Genomic DNA, 20,000 nt, shown 5'->3' on the forward strand with positions numbered 1-20,000 from the left:
AAAGAGAGGTGACGTTCATAATATCTGAAAAGACGAGATTCGGGAACACTCGAAATTCATCACTATTGACAATGGTCATAGTTGGTAAGTGGTACTTTTTTCTCTGATTTATACAATCTGACACTTTTTTTCTATCCATTCTAGTCGTGCCAGAAACTCATTAAGTAACTTCGATGTTCGAATAACAAACAGTATATGGATATTTCGCCAACGCATACTGTACACTCAGCATACTAATATGAAATGCAGTTAGGTATCGATGTCAGCCTCCGAACAGGAAGTACAAGCTACGTGCTCACTACAACATAACATCAAGCAATCACTATCTCGCATGATTTCCATTATATTCCTAACTATAATGATGACTATGAAAACAAAGCTTACACATTCAACAGCTTTTCTTCATCCAGGTTAGGAATAGGAAAATTTAGTCCATTGGCTTGAAATGTGTTGGCCGCACCTCCAGCCAGGGAGATATATACGTAAATACAGGAAGATAGGTATAAGGAATAATTGAACGGAAATTAAGTAACAGTTAACGACACAGGAAAATAAGGAATATCGGCGATCAGTATCAACCCATATCAGCAGAAACAGTGAACCGAGGTCAATGTGAGAAAAAACAAAAAAAAAAAAAAAACAAGCGCAGTCACTGAATCTTTGAGCCACTAGCATTAATGGCGAAGGGAGACAAGGCAGGAAGCAGAATAATAAGGCTTAATGGTTAGGAGGCAGAACTTGTTAGCACAAATGTTAACACAATGTTTTCATTCACGACAAAGGTTGGGCAAGGGACACTAGAACTTTGTGTGTGTGTGTGTGTGTGTGTGTGTGTGTGTGTGTGTGTGTGTGTGTGTGTGTGTGTGTGTGTGTGTGTGTGTGCGTGTGCGTGTGCAAGAGCAGCAGCAGCAGCAGCAAGCAGATCAGAATGAGTAAAGGAGCATGACGGGCGGCGGGAAACACCATCGAGGCAGGGCGCCCAGTCAGTCTCGCCCGCATCTTTTTGCATGTATTCATGGTGAATTCTGCCTGCATTCAAAACATCGTGGGTACGTGTGTGTGTCTCATCTTTACACATGGGGAACACTCCAAAGACACATTCTGCACCGCGTCTCGTAGTGTTCTGTGAGCTGAATAGAAACACGCCCAAAAACTGTGGCACAGGCAAACCGGCGCGCGCCGATACTACTTTACTTCTTTTTTTCCGTTTTATTTCAGTAAAAACACTGATTATGAATTTCCTTAAATTAAACTTGCAACCAAATGCTCTGAATTTTTATGATCCCTTCCGCCATTAATGCAAAGTATATTGATTAGCTTTGGTCAGAAAAAAAAAAAAAACCTTCCTTTAACGTAACAAAACTGTCTTCTGACACTCACTGCATAACTTACGACTCGCTGATATGTCATTTTGAAACAATTATAATTCATCACGTATAATAACATAAGAATAATAAATAGACAACTCGTGAACATAAACATAGCGAAGTAAAAAAATCCTTCAAGACTTTATACAGATGAACAAAAATATCTTTGTCTCTCTATCTATCCACCTACCTTTATATTTGTCTATCTATCTATCTATCTTCAATTTTTAAGGTACAAAGTAATACATCTTATGAATGTATGATGTTGCAAAAATCGTTCCAGTGATAATATATGAAGGCCATTTTCTTTCACTACCGCAGTAATCTAATCATAACTTGGTTATTACGCAAAGTCCTCACAACAGAAACTTTCTTTGGTTGTGGCACTGGTGAAAGGAACTGTCTAGATCGCGGTCTGGCAAACTGTGGACAGTTTGCACCATTGTGTGTTAATAAATGGTCACTTAGTTAATCATGTTACTGTGGTAGTCCGTCGTGCTTCCTTCATGAAAACTGGTGCACTGATACATGACTGACACGAAAGTCGAGACGAAACTCACTTGATCACTGATTATTTTACTATAAAGACGACAATATATTATAACCTAACCAATATCTATGTGTTAGTTGCCGATAACTAGTTCTACTAGTACTGTAAAATACATTAATCATTTTAAGTTTTGAAAAACATTTCCTTTTTTTCTGCCTTTGTAAATGGAAAACTAAATATCTCTGGAGGAAACAACAAAAAAACAAGTCATATCTCTCAATCACAATGAGAAAAACATAGGCATTGCCCGCTGCTGTGCACAAACCAATGTGCATTATTCAGATGGAACCTGATAAACATTTGTACCTCAGAAATTCAGCACACTTCCATGTGTGTGTGTGTGTGTGTGTGTGTGTGTGTGTGTGTGTGTGTGTGTGTGTGTGTACACGGAAGTGTATACACGGTCATTCGTTTCCTCGTTCCAGCACGTTCCTATTCCCAGCCTGCCGCCTTGCCCGCCACCTGCCGCTCCACAGCATGGATCCCGCGTTACCTAACAGGCGCTGAAGTTCTTAAGAGGAAGATTTGTGTATTCAATTTTGAGTTACCGCCGCCAACACTATCAGACTAAAAATCTGTGTCTTGGTCGGAAAAATGGTGGAAGAAAGTCGGGACCACCTTCTGCTCGGTTATTGCACACGCAGCAAATATATGTCTTGGAAGCTGATACCAAGAGTGGGATGCAGGCACCGCGCCGCAAGTGTAGCATATAGCGGAGCAGGTGTACGTATGGTAGAAGCAGCAGCAGCAAGCGACGACGTCTTTGCATTGACGAGACAAACATCTTTTTATCAAGTTCTGGGAGACGAATCCATCTATGTAATTCGATCTATTAGTCTTTGTTTATATCACTCAATCTCTATATCTATTTATCCATTTGCTTATCTATCAAGCTGTCTATTTTCAACCACTACACCTCTCTCTCTCTCTCTCTCTCTCTCTCTCTCTCTCTCTCTCTCTCTCTCTCTCTCTCTCTCTCTCCTTCCTTTTTGTATATTCGATAACATCTAATCTTTAATGTCCTGGAAAGTGAAGAAAACGGGAAGGGGAAATGACTAAGAAGGATGAACCCAACAGGCACGTTGCAGGAAAGCCATTACAGATAACCAGAAAAAGTCATTATAATGCAAATGCTGGTGATTAATGACAACAAAAGTACTGATAGTGGGACACCCTAAGTTCCGCGGGGAATTAAAAACCTTAGTAATACGACAGAATTATTCAGTGCGAAAGAACTTTATCTCACTGAGGGATGTTAGGTGGAGAGGTGTACTAAACAAAGTGAGAGAAAATACATGAAAATAATGACAGATCATGATAGTTGTATATATATATATATATATATATATATATATATATATATATATATATATATATATATATATATATATATATATATATATATATATTCCCAGCACTAAAGCTACTGTCGAGAACCTTTTCGAATATCTATAGAAAAAAAAGAAAAGAAAAGAATACGTAAGAATACCGGTACTTAGCCAGTAAAATTTTTTGAACTAATTGTATAACATAAAAAATCTCATTGGTTTATGATGAAAGAAATATCAAATGGCAGTGAAGATATTAGGATCATTCATAATACTAAAGCCATTATTTGCCCTGCACACACACACACACACACACACACACACACACACACCGTTCACGGCAGGTTGCGGAGAAGCGGGCGGCGCTGAGAGGCAGGAGTGCAGGGTGCTGACAGCCGCCGCGAACACCAGCTGGCCTTGAGGCGCCTTGAGCAAACACACGCTGAGATCACTATACTACTGCAGCTTTGTCCAACTCAGGCGAAGCAGCAGGTAAAGCAGACCTTGTGTGAGGCATAGAGCTAATTAACTCCAATTGTTTCCACTTATTTATCTTTATTGCAAAAGTAAACGGAAGTGCAGCCGTTGCGAAGACACGTGTGTAATACATGTTGTTGTTTTCAGTCTCTGACCTCTTCTCAGAGTAATGATGAAACTAAACTTCGTCGACTATCCATTTATCATTTTGCAAGCTAGCCTCAGAACAACCTGCTCTGCGCGATCAATTTCTCTTTGTGTTCTCCGGAGCTATCTACCTCATTCATACATGAGGCCGTTATGTTCTCACTGGAAAATTGTGAAATTCTCTCTTTTTGCTTCAGCTACTTTAACAGAGGAACAGCTGGGTACCTCAGAAACCAGTTTGGACAATACATTGGATTCTTCTACGCATGTTCCTTTTTTTTTAAGAGGCTCTTCTTGCTTTTTATTTTGTTGTGCCCTTCACCGGACTAATAAAAAGAGAGAGAGAGAGAGAGAGAGAGAGAGAGAGAGAGAGAGAGAGAGAGAGAGAGAGAGAGAGAGAGAGAGAGAGAGAGAGAGAGAGAGAGAGAGAGAGAGAGACTGGATAGATACATAGATAGACATAACAGCTATGCAATATTTCACAATGGCAATGCCAATGAGAGTGCTCCTGTGAGGCCATGGTGTTAGTGGTCGTATGGTGCACCTGCCTAATTTGTGATTTTGTTCTAACACACACACACACACACACACACACACACACACACACACACACACACACACACACATGGCCCGGTAGCTCAGTGGTTAGAGCGCTGGCTTCACAAGTCAGATGACCGGGGTTCGATTCCTCGGCCGGGTGGAGATATTTGGGTGTGTCTCCTTTGACGTGTAGCCCCTGTTCACCTAGCAGTGAGTAGGTACGGGATGTAAATCGAGGAGTTGTGACCTTGTTGTCCCGGTGTGTGGTGTGTGCCTGGTCTCAGACCTATCCGAAGATCGGAAATAATGAGCTCTGAGGTCGTTCCGTAGGGTAACGTCTGACTGTCTCGTCAGAGACTGCAGCAGATCAAACAGTGAATTACACACACACACACACACACACACACACACTTTTGGAGTGGCTGCTAGATAAAAGAAAAAAAAATTACAGTCCAAAAAAAACAACAACCTGAACTTATAGGAAGAAATTCTTTGGGCCCATAAATTTTGTTTAAATTCTATTTACTTTTTTCTAAATATACATCTCTCTCTCTCTCTCTCTCTCTCTCTCTCTCTCTCTCTCTCTCTCTCTCTCTCTCTCTCTCTCTCTCTCTCTCTCTCTCTCTCTCTCTCTCTCTCTCTCTCTCTCTCTCTCTCTTTCTCTCTCTCTCGTTCTCATATTAACTCGTACAGAGTAGTAAAATGCCCCTCTCTAGGTCAGATACTGGGAACAGGAGCAGCGATGGGGACGCAGGAAGAAGAGGCCACGAGTGGTTTGCCTCTGGTAGGGAAAAAATATGGTGGCTGGAGAAAGCCATCGCCTCATCACGTCAGTCTGTACAAAGCCGACAGCATCTCTCTAAGTTACGATATCGGAAGTGAACATTTCTTTGCAGGAAACATGGACTGACAGTAATACAAATGTCAGACTTATAACTAATGACATACACATACGACGGTGGGAAGAAGTGCCACACTAAATCCATGTATTGAGGTACGTCAGCCAGGTTTGTGGTTACCACAATGAGCGCACTATACCCTTGAAAAGACCATCACCTCCTCCATGAAGCGAACACCACGCTAACACCACCTTTTTCATAGCTGAGTACCAAGCATAAAAACTCAACAACTTGACCCACAAGCATCTCTCTCTCTCTCTCTCTCTCTCTCTCTCTCTCTCTCTCTCTCTCTCTCTCTCTCTCTGGTCGACAAAATGATTCCTATAATCATTGTGTGTGTGTGTGTGTGTGTGTGTGTGTGTGTGTGTGTGTGTGTGTGTGTGTGTGTGTGTGTGTGTGTGTGTGTGTGTGTGTGTGTGTGTGTGTGTGTGTGTGTGTGTGTGTGTGTGTGTGATTTTCCTTCCGTGACACCCTCAGTGCATATCTAATTTTATCGAATCAATATATATATATATATATATATATATATATATATATATATATATATATATATATATATATATATATATATATATATATATATATATATATATATATATATATATATATATATATATATATATATATATATATATATATATATATATATCGTATCACATGAAGTTTCCTGGCATTGTCAGACTGGCAGCGACGAAGGCCTGTGATATTAAGGAAACGGGGAGTTTTATCCGCCATGTCGTTGCAGTTTCAGACAAAAACTGGAGGTTTAAAAGTCGATATCAAAGGGCCTTTCCTGGAAAACCACTTTCCGCCACACGTACAGAGGGTGTCAGGGCTAGATGACGAGCAAGGCGAAAGAAATAACTTTCTTGGAAGCTGGTTATTCACAAAAAATATATATATAGAAGAGAGGATATCTGTATTGAATAGTGTTTTCTGAATTATCTAGACTACAATATACAGAGAGAAGTCGTAATCAATAGCATGTCCCTGGTGACAGGACAGGGAATATAATCATGGTTAAAAAGAACGTGTCAGAAATAAACAAGCAGGCACTTTCATGTATTTTCATTTAGTAAAGCAGAACCTGCAACATATCAGAGTGAACGTTGAAAGAAAAAATTTCGATGTAATCTCTTTGTATTTAATGTAAAGTGTAGCAGTGCCTTGCACCCAGCTTGCCCTCCCACACTGCACGTCCCGCCTCCTTTATGACACCAGGCACTCTGCTACCTAGCCAAATCCTTCACACTCGACCTATACATCCCTCCTAGCCCTGTCTAAGATTTCAGGAACACTGCCAGTCGCTGCCACCATACCTGACGATCCACGACGTTTCAGGCAATCATACAAAAGAATACTCTCGTTTTATATTTCCAAATTATCTGTCATAATGGGTTGATTATTATAATAATTAATGAACCAAATGTAAAAGAGATGTGTATTCATAGATTCACACAACAGCAACACACATCTAGCGAAGCGTCCAGTAACGTGGTGTGCCAGTCACTCACTCTCGTCCCTGATACTCTCGCTAATGAAGATGTTCATCATTCACACCCAGAATACAGTTTCGTCGTGTCAGAGCTGACTACTGGAAGGGAAAGCGTCGCCAATACGGTGAAAGCTTGAAAGTAGCCTTTCTGCCCACTGCCGTCGGTACTGTTTCTCATATCATAGCTTAAACACTTTTATTATCTATTTGTCTATTTATCTATATCTAACTATCCATCTATCTATTTTTCCTCTTCTTTTAATTCGAAGTTCATGAGTTAGCTAGATTTGTGAAATGAGAATAACAAGTAATAAAAAGCGTACAGAGTTGTCTGGTGTAGATCGTCATCATTTTAAAAGGGAAAACATCAATAAGAGCTTCCACATGTCCCAACTGTTAGACTGATTAATAGGCATCTTAGTAACGCTGTCTCGATATTTCTCATAGAATATGAATATGCAGCATTGTCACTAACATCCATGTGTGGCGAAAGATAGGGAAAAAATAAATAAAAATTGAAGTGTAATAGTATCATTCATACTCCAAACAAAATGACCAACGTGATGGAATGGCTCAGCCTCAACAGTGGATGATTCTTTACCAACCAACGTAGTAACAACGATCCTCTACCTCCAAAACCTGTACTCGGAGGGAAAAGTTCTGAGCATCTCGGTACTATTTCGACACGTCTAGCGCATCGAAAATGGTGCAAGTCTGGAGCACAGGCACGTGCCTTGAGAGAGTTTTGCATTGTCGGGTTAACTGCAAGAACGCTATCGACATTCAGTCCCATAACAGTAGTTTCCATCCTAGATTCAGGAGGCCAGAGTGTCGACCAACTCCCATCTGGAGGGGCTACCATCACAAGTACGAGAAACCTGACTGGACAAAAATAGTGTCGAGACGTGTCAGTGGAGCGGTGTTTACTATAATCACTTTCTTTATTTCTCTTCTTTTTTATTTATATAATGGAGAGAGAGAAACAGTCTGAGCAGCTGATCAACATCCAAAAGCGATTTTTTTTTTTTTCATGTCAGCACACAAACCACAAATACTGCATAGGTTTCCATATAGTTCGCAATATTTCAAAAACAGTTCTGATTTCTTATGACTTCATGTAAAAAAAAAATCCACTTTTAAATGCAAGCAAGACTTATTAGAAATATAAGGATGTACACAAAAAGACTTCGAGCAAATTACAAGCATGTCAGACATACGTTATCGTATTTTCATTTGGCAAGCCGTTCTCGCTGTGGTTCAGGTGGCGAGGCTTTCTCCCTCGTCGTTAGCTTCTTTCCCGCCCCTCGCTGCACAAAGTAATCCTCCCTCCCGCACTCCGCTGCCCTCCTGATAGCATTCCTCCTCACAAAGTTATGCTCCTTCCTCCAATCCACGTCTCCACGATGGGTTGTCTACTTTAAACATTTCAAAATATCTTTTTTAAAAGACAAATTTTAATTTACGTCCTGAAACTTTCATTAACTTATTTTGCTGAGAAGAGCGCTTTTAAGTTTTTGTCCATTTCATTCATGAGTAAACACATCCAACTCTACGTAATAAGTGTCCGTGTTCCCTGTGTCGCATGAGAGGAAAGAAACTTAACCTTTCAGGTCATGTCTCCATGACCCTCACTCCATTCCCTCCACTTTTAATCTGGTTAAGGAAAGAGGAAAAGAGAAACATGTCAACAGAATCCTTCCGAGAGGAAAACTGTTATATAGAAAAAAAAATGTTCCGGGATTACCATGAAAATACAGAATGCATAGATATATAAGTTTATTCACCCATTTATATACTTCCGTATTAAAGAATTGATCTCAAGTTGAATCTAAGATATATTGTAATATAAAATCTGAATAATGGTAAGAACATTATGATAGGCGACGTTTATCTCCATTTATGAACTATGAGCCTAGATTAAACGGATTACTTACCAATTCCTCTAAAGTCTAAACCACACAGCGAATGCATCGATCACAACACGAAATTTACTCGTACATGTTAGTGCATGTGCTTTTTTCTACTAGCAATCGCGAAAAATACAACGGAAATGTTAAAGTTAGTTACGTAGATTGCTTGGTCGTCAGATTCCACGAGAAAATAAATTGGCCAACAATACTTAGAATCGCTGTTTGGTCTCGCAGGGAACACATACAGGAAGAAAATCGACATTCCTCAAACTTCAGCTCGGTACCACGGCGGCGACACATGCCGAGAATTACATAGCAAATAAATCAAGATAAATTGATAGCTAAATGAATGAAGAAACACAACACCAACAGCAACAACAACATACAAATTAATGAATATAAAAAAAAAATCGTTAACAGATGAGGATTGAGGATTGAGTGCTTCATTTCCTTTATTTGAAGGCTTCTTCCCACGTGGCACTGAATAAAGATAACGACCGAATGAGCATCTCAGTAGTTGTTCTCCTTCAGTGAGTTGCCTTCAGACCCCCATAATTGCGACACTTTGCTCATCCTGTTACCTGCTTCCACTTTTTACACGGTACCTGTTCGCGAAAAATTATCAAAAAGGCAAGTCGTCCATTCCAAATCCACGTCACACAACTCTCCCTTCCATTCCCACTGAAGCCATTAACTTGCACCTTCTTTTATCGCCTTGACAGAAAAACTACAAAACAGCTTGCTTTGCTCTGTGCTCAACTTTCTTAAAAACTTGCAATCTCCCAACAAAACATTGATAAGATCTTACTGAAACTCGACTGACTTTTGTATTCGTGTAATTGCCATAGTTCAGCTCTCTCTCTCTCTCTCTCTCTCTCTCTCTCTCTCTCTCTCTCTCTCTCTCTCTCTCTCTTCTCATTAGGAATGGCAAAAAGGGACGTCAGGCATTCACGATTCTGCAAAAGATGCAGTACTAAAAATGTTGAAAGTCACTGATATGGTGCAGCATCCTCACCCTCAACCTTCACTAGATTTAAACAACACAACTGCTTACAATTCTGGTGTTTGCTGTGGACCTAAGACAACGAATTTGCATACATTATCCTGGATTTACGAACGTTGGCGGTACTCTAGTCAGCATCCTTTAGTGAGGAAGTAAAAATGGTGAAATATGTCGTAAGAAGAACGTCATGGCCGGTTCCAGGTCGGTTATTGCACACACAGAAAATGTATGACCTGGAAGTTGATACCGAGGCGAAATATGTTTACCACGTTGGAAGTGTGTAAAGCCCAGGAGGAAAATACCACGAGTACAGAAGCCAGAGAGAGAGAGAGAGAGAGAGAGAGAGAGAGAGTCGGGTGTAAATTGTAAAGCCACACAATGAGAATAATGAACCAAATATACACAAACTCTCTCACAATAGCTCTCGACACTTGATTTATCGTTGAGTGTTGTATTGAACCCCCTCCCCCCCCTTCTCTCTCTCTCTCTCTCTCTCTCTCTCTCTCTCTCTCTCTCTCTCTCTCTCTCTCTCTCTCTCTCTCTCTCTCTCTCTCTCTCTCTCTCTCTCTCTCTCTCTCTCTCTCTCTCTCTCTCTCTCTCTCTCTCTCTCTCTCTCTCTCTCTCTCTCTCTCTCTCTCTCTCTCTCTCTCTCTCTCTCTCTCTTACACACACACACACACACACACACACACACACACACACACACACACACACACACACACACACACACACACACACACACACACACACACCTCAGTGTTGCTAATCTTCAGAACAGCGGGACACTCCTTCCCTGATGAATAATGTGTCCCTACTCCAAAATATCGGTAGGTTTCCGGTTCATTTAGAGACATCTGTGTTAATTGTTATCATTGTGAAAAAATAAGTAATAAATTGAGGAAAGGATGAGAGCACCGTAACCCATGTCCTTTTCTTACGCATATGTTTAAGAGATGCCGAACGAAACTGAATCGAACTGGCAGTCACAATAATAAAGATACTGAATTAGTTGCAACATTGTGACGTAAATGCATTAAAATGTCACAATGTTAGGGACGGAACCAAAGGGAAATACTGCAAAAGAGACTACCTGGGAAGTCATTTCTTGTAAACAAATCACTTTATGATGGTGCCTGATATTTTCCAAGAATATATCACCAGCACAGCGCCATCAGTATTGCGAATAATTAGTGGGGCACGTTTGCTATACTTTTTTCTCAATGTGATCAAAACCAAAGGAGGAAGTCGTACTTAGTAAGTGTAAAATAGTAAATCATAATGTACCAAACAAGTACAATTAGATATAAGAATTAAATGAAGGGAAAAAATCGAAAAATAATACATGTAAGACCTACTAACCTGCACTTCCTGATCTATATAAGTCCCGCCACTGGATGACTAGAGTTGCGGATTCTGTTTTCTTCTTCACCACAAACATGGAGAAGAGACAATAAAGTGCCGCTCAAAAAATGCCCTCTAAGATAATCGCGATGAAAGTTTTCTTGTGCTGTCTAGACCTTCTGGGAAAGAGTCGTCAGCCAGATGCGCACCAGACGATACAGTCATAAGGACAAGAATTCCCACTACATTCATGCAGGCCACCAGAGTGAATGGAGAGGGCAAAATAATGTCACTGTGTTGATTCAGCACTTCAGAACACTACTTGACTATTCACTTGACAGTTTGGTATGCATTAGAGAAAAGAACATAACTACAGAGATCGAGGAATGGACAGATGAATATATGAAAGTATGGATGGATGAAACGTTGGTTGGAAAAAAGAAAATACTCTTAGACTGACAGACAAAAAAATAAAAACTAGTAAAATACAACGCCACTTGACTGATACCACAAGAAATACAGTAGGAAAAAAAAAAAAGCACCGTTTCGCTGGAGTGCGGTGACTTCACGTCTTCCCTCTAAATGATGAGAGAACAGGCAAGGATGAAAGGCCAAGTAAAATTTCATTGAGCACGAAAGTACTAAAGAAAATTAAAAATTAAGTGAAATGCTCAAATAATAAAACAGCGACGCAGGTAAAACATTAAACATAAATCAAGCGCCGCCAGTTCAACATATTATGATGAAAAAGTTTTGTCAGTTTTCTTCTAACAAATGACGGAACATCAGCATCATGTTTCAAAAAAATATCTGAGTCATATTTGTGAAAACGATCACCCAAAATATACTCTGAAGCACGTTTTGTCGTGATTTATGTAAGGTAGAGTTTTCCACCTATAAAATATATCGTATGACAATTCCTAAACTAATACGCATGTGTACACACACACACACCCACACACACACACACACACACACACACACACACACACACACACATATATATATATATATATATATATATATATATATATATATATATATATATATATATATATATATATATATATATATATATAAACATATATATTGCATATGTATTTGCTAATGAATTCTCACGTAAATAACAATTGACTGTTTGGTGCGCAGCACATTCCCAACAAGACTTGTTAGATCGCTACGTGTACGAGCAGCATGTAGCGGAGGAGCAGAGCCAAGACGAGGAGGGACACGTGTCCTCAGAGACACTGCTGCCTTCCTTCACCGCCGCCAGCCAGCACTTCTCGGTGGAGGTGGGCGGGGACATAACCTTCCCGTGCCAAATGAAGAACCAAGGTCAGTAAAGGCGCACAAGCGTGTACACACACACACACACACACACACACACACACACACACACACACACACACACACACACACACACACACACACACACACACACACACACACACACACACACACACACACACACACATTTTCCAACATAAGATTCATGATGTACATCAGTCCGCGAGGCACAAGTGGCCCGCCAGTTGATTTAGTGTGGCCGGCGAGCACTCATTGATTAATTATATATGAAAAAATAATAAATAAATACTTACACCATATTCAACTATTGTCAAGTGTGTGGGATAATAACAATTAGCTTCTTATTAATTGCTACTGAAATAACATAGGCACAGCGAAAAAAAAATAAACGGAGAACCTATATGGTATACACGTCATAAACACAGCCACTTCTTTGTGGAACGATTTTTCACTGTCTTATTAGCATATACTTTTGTATTCAGTGAACACACCAATCTTAGCTTGTTTACATTAAGCTTGTGTCAGGTTTCCGATGCATTATTCAAGCGTTACTTTATGAGAGAATTACAATGAAGCTACTTCAGAGAAAGTCTCATCATTAGTTTCGGAGTGCAGGTCATGTTGTACAAAAATCAAGAACACAAGATCATTGTTTTCAAATTGGGCTATTCATCTCAAATTAGACTATGTTCTTCAGGTTACTTTATATATATATATATATATATATATATATATATATATATATATATATATATATATATATATATATATATATATATATATATATATATATATATATATATATATATATATATATATATATATATATATATATATATATATATATATATATATATATATATATATATATATATATATATATATATATATATATATATATATATATATATATATATATATATATATATATATATATATATATATATATATATATATATATATATATATATATATATATATATATATATATATATATATATATATATATATATATATATATATATATATATATATATATATATATATATATATATATATATATATATATATATATATATATATATATATAGAGAGAGAGAGAGAGAGAGAGAGAGAGAGAGAGAGAGAGAGAGAGAGAGAGAGAGAGAGAGAGAGAGAGAGAGAGAGAGAGAGAGGAGAGAGAGAAAGAGAGATAGGATAGATAGACGGATAGATGGGTAAATAGATTGTCTGATATAAAGATAAACGCAAGAGTGTATGTATGACGTACTTTCAGGAAGCCATGTGTTAATGTTCAAACATGCTCTGCCCAACGGTGAACATCGAATGCTTTTCGTAGGAAACATGGCTGTAAGTACTGCTATAGTCACTACACTTGTTTCGTTATTTGAAAATATTGTTCTTTCTCGATTTTTTATAATCACGTTCATATCTGAAAAAAAGTCTGTTCACTTGATAACGCACGACTGTTACCACTGAAGCTGAAGCCCTCCAAAAGACTGATCAAGAGCGGGAACTCCTTCACACTGCGCGGAGTACGAAGAAGTCACGCCGGCAAGTACGTGTGTCGCATCGAGACGTCCCCGGCCAAAGAGTTGATACACACACTGGACGTGCAGTACCCTGCTACGGTACGGTGCGTCAGTCCATCGCTGTCTGTTTTCAACGCGGCATCAGGAAGCATGCTGGATAGTGTTTAGTTAGATAGAAATTACATCAGTCAACTTCATTGTAACATAAAATAAAGTGAATAACTGAGATGTGACGAAATGAAGTGGAAAATAGTAAGGAAATTGGTAACTTCTTGATTAGCTTGATAATGAAGAAGTAAACGACTTATCAATTAAAGTATCACATCTGATTTTAGGGATACGAAAAATTCATTTGTGATGTCACAACTTTCACTCGAAATGTAAGTAAAAGCAGAGACTTGTGTTTATGGTTCATATCCATTCACTTTTTTCAAAAATGCATCACCATGAGACAGTGAAGGACTTTTGGGAGTGAGAATCAAACTTCCATCATTTTGATCCAAGTATGTGTTATTATTGTTAATATTCCCTTTGCTGTGCCTCCCCCTTTTGTACTACAGGTGAGGAGGGTCAGCCCGGCCGTGCAGCAAGTAGTGCAGGGATCGGGTGTAACTCTGGAGTGCCAAGCTGACGGCAATCCCCCAGCCGCCATCAGCTGGAGCCGCCAGCAGGGTCACCTTCCTTCCGGGGCTCAAGCCGTGGAGGTAATTAATTTGCAGCTCGACATCCCGATTGGTAACAATCCTCTCAAATACATGACCATGTACAATTTCTAAAGCAACTTTTTATTCATTTGTAGGTTACATCAAGCGACAAAGAAATGAATTCAATAAAACGGTAAATAATTTCGTAAAATGATCAATTACTAATCTAGGCTAAACCAATTGCATCCTTTCTTTTCCCTGAGATCTCAGTGATGTTGGAGATTTAAAGTGAATAAACCTCCCTATACATGGTCTATTTATGAACAATATGAGAATATTAGTATTTCTTGGAAAAAAAAAAACAAATCGTTTACTTGATATCTGACGAATATATTTCAAAAAGTCTTGCCTTTGTTCATTTTCCTTGCTGAGATCTACGAGATCACGACTGTTCTGTACAATCAATCTAAACAAGTAGCTTTTACTTTGTGGCAGGAACCACTTATCACTTTTTTCGACTGCTAGTATAACAACCTTAATAAAAAATTGAGAAAAAAAAATATCCGGCGAATCGCTCCCATCGTGTAAAAATGTTATAGCAAACTTGCAACAGTGGAAGACATCCTGCAATAAAGAATAAGCAGATAAAAGTAAGGGAGTAATTAACTAAATAAATCCATTGATGCAAAAACTGATGAATAAATAAGTGAAGCATGCAAAGGGAGGCTGTATTTTTGGAAAGATCTGAAATGTCTCTAAAATCAACGATTTCATTATTCTTTGATCTGTCCGTTCAAATGCAGTGTGCAGCCATGATGGATGACGCATGACTCAAAAGAACACTGCTATGTAACACGATCAGCTAGGTTTTCTCAGCCAGTGGCAGTAACCTACAGGAGTGCACCACTAGAGGAAGCCATGTTTATGAAAAGGCAGACAGAGAATAGCCAGTTTATCCAGGTATTCATTGTAGTATACTTCCTCCTTTGCTTACTCATACACAAAGCATACCGTTCTAAAAGAAACCGCAAATATGATGCGAAATACACACTACAACATGATAATGTCATCACTATTTAGTAATAACACATGTATCATGACAAGTAATGGTGAAAGAAAACCTCAACTGGCAGGGCCTGAGTCTCACTCTAGAGGGAGTTGACCGGCACGTGGAGGGAACCTATGTGTGCACAGCCTCTAACGGTGTGGGCCAACCCTCGGCCACTACCATGGCCATCGAGGTGCAATACCCGCCGGACATCATCACGGAGGAGGCAAGTACCCCTTGGTGATAACCATATTGCTACCTGTCAAAGTGGTTCGTCCTGTGCTCGGGACACTCAAAATCATTTTCCATTTTTTTCATTTTTCGTTAAACAAATTAACTAAGAGAAGTTTCTTAATTTTTACCATTGCCATCACCACCACACATATATGCGTAAATAACATCAAGTAAAAGACGTGACATCTTACATTTTGCAGCCTGCGGTCATCCACTAACAAAACACTACGCCCTGCCGCAGGCCATCCTGCACACTGGTGAGGGTGACGAGGCGTCTCTCACGTGTGTAGTTCACGGTCGCCCAACGCCCACCATCACCTGGACCAAGGAAGACAACCCTTTGATTCTTGACTCACACGTGTCCTACCAGCACAACCTGCACCGCCACACCCTCACCATCTTCACCGTCAGGCAGGACGACTTCGGGGACTACTCCTGTACTGCTAAAAACGCACTGGGCAGCATCAAGAAAACTCTCAGACTTACGGGCAAGATTATATTACTAAAGCTTTTGTCATATATTTTCTAAAACTTTAGTTTATCTTTTCTATGGTTTAAAAATAGTTTCTCAATATGAACTTCGGCAGTCTCCTCACCGAAAGCTTTTTTTATTCTCTTTCTCAGTCGGAAGCATTGCGGGTGTGGTGGGGAGAGAATTATTTTTCATCCTTACCAAGCCAAGTGATTTTTTCCCCAGCACACATAATACATGAACCACCACAGTATCGCATCAAGATATTACGATATGATTTCAGCAAACATCCTAAAGAGTTTATAGGTAGCATCATTCAGCAGAGGTTGCTGCTGGTGGATGGTAAAATTCCTCGTGTTCCAATTGTATTTCACAATATACGTCAGTATAGCTCGAATATTTTTATCTTTCTTTTTTTCATTTTTTAAGTTGCTTTCTCATCTACATACGTACTAGAGCAAAAGAATAGTGTAAAATACCTATAATGTGAAACAAAATAAGACTACCTTCTAACAATGACAAGCACGTAGCCTCCCGCTGCAAGATTTGTTGAATTAATTTGTTTTATTTAATTTATTTTTCATCACATTTCCACTGACTGATAACTTTGCGACACACCTGGAGTGGAAAAAAAGCGCTCTTAGATTAGACATCCGTCGAAGAATTTAAACATTTTTCTAATTGCGTAGGTTCGTATCCCGCCACGTACTGGCTTGAAACTTTTGTCATTTGTCGAATGGTTTAAAGTTACCTACATGTCACCATGATACCCAGGTTATAGGTGGAGGCGTAATTTCCGTACACCAAAGATGCGCTTGGGTGGTGATATGGGCCCTGATATGGGTACCACTATAAATAAAATTGGCAGGGCTGCTAATGGGTGGAAGTTTAACAGCGCTTCCCATACTCTTTTAAGCATACGTAGAGGCGCTATAAACTATGACATAAAAGAAAAAAAATGGAAAAACAAAGTTCACATGCAGGAAAGCACCACAAGCTGTGGTGCCCGCGATCCCAGAGTTGGTTGTGATTCCCATCTATGTTACCAGCGCGTAAAAAAAAATAAATACAGACGAGGGAGCGAGAGGAGGGAAGGTATCTTTAAGATTTTAATTCTACTTATTTATCAGCTCATTCTTTTGATTCTTTATCTACCTTTCCCATTTATTTCTTTATTTCATTAGTTAATTACTTGATTAGTTTATTGTTTGTCTATAAAAAAAAAACATTTATCTATAGTGTTTCCTTTTTTTTCTTTTTTAAGATAAAACAGACGGCTAGAATTAAGCACAATAATCTAATCTTCATCAAACTTCAGGAATCTTGCATCATGTCTGCTTTCCTATTCTTATCAAATTTACCAACTTAAACAATCGTCAATGAGCCAAACATGGCTACGATGATTATATCATTAGTACCCTTTTTGCAATCATAAGTGCGTTGATCTCCGTACTAATGATTGTATTACCGGTGGTGGTGGTGGTGGTGGTGGCAACTATTGCAGGAGTTCCCAAAGTGCCAAGAATCACAAGCAGTTCAGCAGGAGCAGACCTTACCTCGTACACCATAGTTTGGCGGACGGAGAGCCACACGCCCATCGTCATGTACCGCCTGCAGTACCGTATATATATGGTCAGTGTTGTTCATTTTGTACTTCTTAGCTTGCCGGTGTGGGCACTCATACTGTCGTTGTGTGTGTGTGTGTGTGTGTGTGTGTGTGTGTGTGTGTGTGTGTGTGTGTGTGTGTGTGTGTGTGTGTGTGTGTGTGTGTGTAAATGTAAGTAATAAATACAAGACTAATTAACATTTTCGGAGTTGTGACAATTGTAACATTTAACACAGCAAGTTTGGAACACAACGAGTGGCCAGGAAACAATCTATTGCGGCTTGCTTTGGTAACCCATGAGACGCGACACACGCTGACCACGGCCCGATGAGAAGAAATTGGTACTCAGGTAAATACTGAATGCTGATACTTGCACGCCATTTAAAGTGCTTATGTAGAGTACACTGAAGATAAACGAAGACAAAACTCAAGCTCTTTAATAAACAGTAGCATGATTACCAGACAAGTTCATACTTCGGCTTGCATCTCAGTACCTATTCTCTACTAGAACAGAAGAAGCTGTTCATCCAAAGTGCCTTTTCCTGTTCGGGTATTCAAACTCTGAACGACTAGCATATAAATGAAATCAATATAGGAGAAAAACACTGAATCAACAGTACTTTTACTGTCAAAGATAATCTAGCAGCCACACAGACCCTTGAACAGAATCATGCTACTCTCTACGCTTAAAAAAATTTGAGTCAGATGCAGAAGCTGTGATTTCAGTGTCCGAGAACAAACTACCATGCAGTTGCCAATCTGATTTTCAAACACATAAGTTTACAATATTCATCAAAATAAAATAGCAAAAGTGATAGATGAAGTTAACATTAAGCTATGAAGCTAACATTAAGAGGAACTAAGGGATGTATCAAAGCTAACAAAGTTGCCTTTTACTTGCAATATCATGCAGGAACATTTCAAAACCAGCTGCCTGGCTACTCTTGGCTGTGTGTACGTTGTGTTCTTTTACTATTTTCATTTGATTACTTTCATTACTGGTACTTTTAGCAGCAGGAGAGTGCAAAGGTGATACACTTAAAAACTCTGAGTTGAAAATAAAATGGTTCATGAACTAGAAGCCCTCACAGTAATCTGCGGCGGCGTGATAATACTGTGAGGAGGTGCGAGAACCATGAAGGTGGTAACGGCTCGCCAAAGGGCTTTGCCAACTTGGGTGTTTTATATCCATCTAAGGAGTTTTCTCGCAACCTCAAGGCATGTGATAACGTTCAGTATCACAGTCCTCACTTGAAAGTATACTAGTATAGAATATGAGTCTCGGCGTTGTAAAGTGAAGAGGAAATATAATAACAGATAACAAACAATATTAATTATCATTATTATTATTATTATTATTATTATTATTATTATTATTATTATTATTATTATCATTATTATTATCATCATCATTATAAATAGAATAATAATGATAATAAAAACAACAACAACAACAACAACAACAACAATAATAAGGCGTGATGGTGGCCAGAAAGTAAATCATCTTTGTGTAATTGACTGGCAGGTAAGTGGGAGAAACTGGCGAACAGTTAATTCATTATAAGTTTAATTAAGGGTACATATTGAGTCCTGGGAGTTAGCTCTGAGAGTTACAACAGTGTATGTAGAGCTGCCACTCTTGGATGATGTGATACCTTGCTTGAGTTCGATGGAAACGTTTACAAAGCTGAAACGTCTGTACTGGACGAACACCATGGGTCTCCAATTTGTCTGGTGTAGAAAGACAACTGACTCCATTAAAATTGCCAGTGAGTAGTAACGTATTTTTTTGTCTCTCATACCGAATTTCCAGGGATGTAATTCTATAAGAGGCCTTACAAGCGGCGACTCAAAATGTTATCATTACAAGAGAAAAAGATGAAGAAAAAAATAAGATAAATGTATTGCACCGTTTACGTCAAAATACTTGCATATCGCTGTATCCTACATGGATGTCTCGCTAACTCTGGAAATCATTTGGCCCACTGATCCACCACAGTGACTCGCTGATTAACTCTTAGTCAATTGAACATTAATTAAATGACGTTCTACTGGGTTTAGTTTATTCACTAATGTAGCAATGCGGTCCATTCAACCAA

At 39.0% G+C, this 20,000-nt stretch overlaps 1 protein-coding gene across 1 annotated transcript in view; it reads left to right on the plus strand.

The window, feature by feature from the left end:
• LOC123516241 (roundabout homolog 1-like) overlaps positions 1–20,000 on the plus strand; it is a 25,719-nt gene that overhangs the window by 3,386 nt on the left and 2,333 nt on the right. Inside the window, exons 2-8 of the mRNA XM_045275472.1 lie at positions 12,207–12,392; positions 13,642–13,715; positions 13,847–13,996; positions 14,458–14,601; positions 15,675–15,815; positions 16,065–16,311; positions 17,800–17,927. Coding sequence (XP_045131407.1) covers positions 12,207–12,392; positions 13,642–13,715; positions 13,847–13,996; positions 14,458–14,601; positions 15,675–15,815; positions 16,065–16,311; positions 17,800–17,927 — 1,070 coding nt within the window. The remainder of the gene's footprint in view (positions 1–12,206; positions 12,393–13,641; positions 13,716–13,846; positions 13,997–14,457; positions 14,602–15,674; positions 15,816–16,064; positions 16,312–17,799; positions 17,928–20,000) is intronic.

Source organism: Portunus trituberculatus, chromosome 40 (genome assembly GCF_017591435.1).
Source record: "Portunus trituberculatus isolate SZX2019 chromosome 40, ASM1759143v1, whole genome shotgun sequence".
Lineage (NCBI taxonomy): Eukaryota > Metazoa > Arthropoda > Malacostraca > Decapoda > Portunidae > Portunus > Portunus trituberculatus.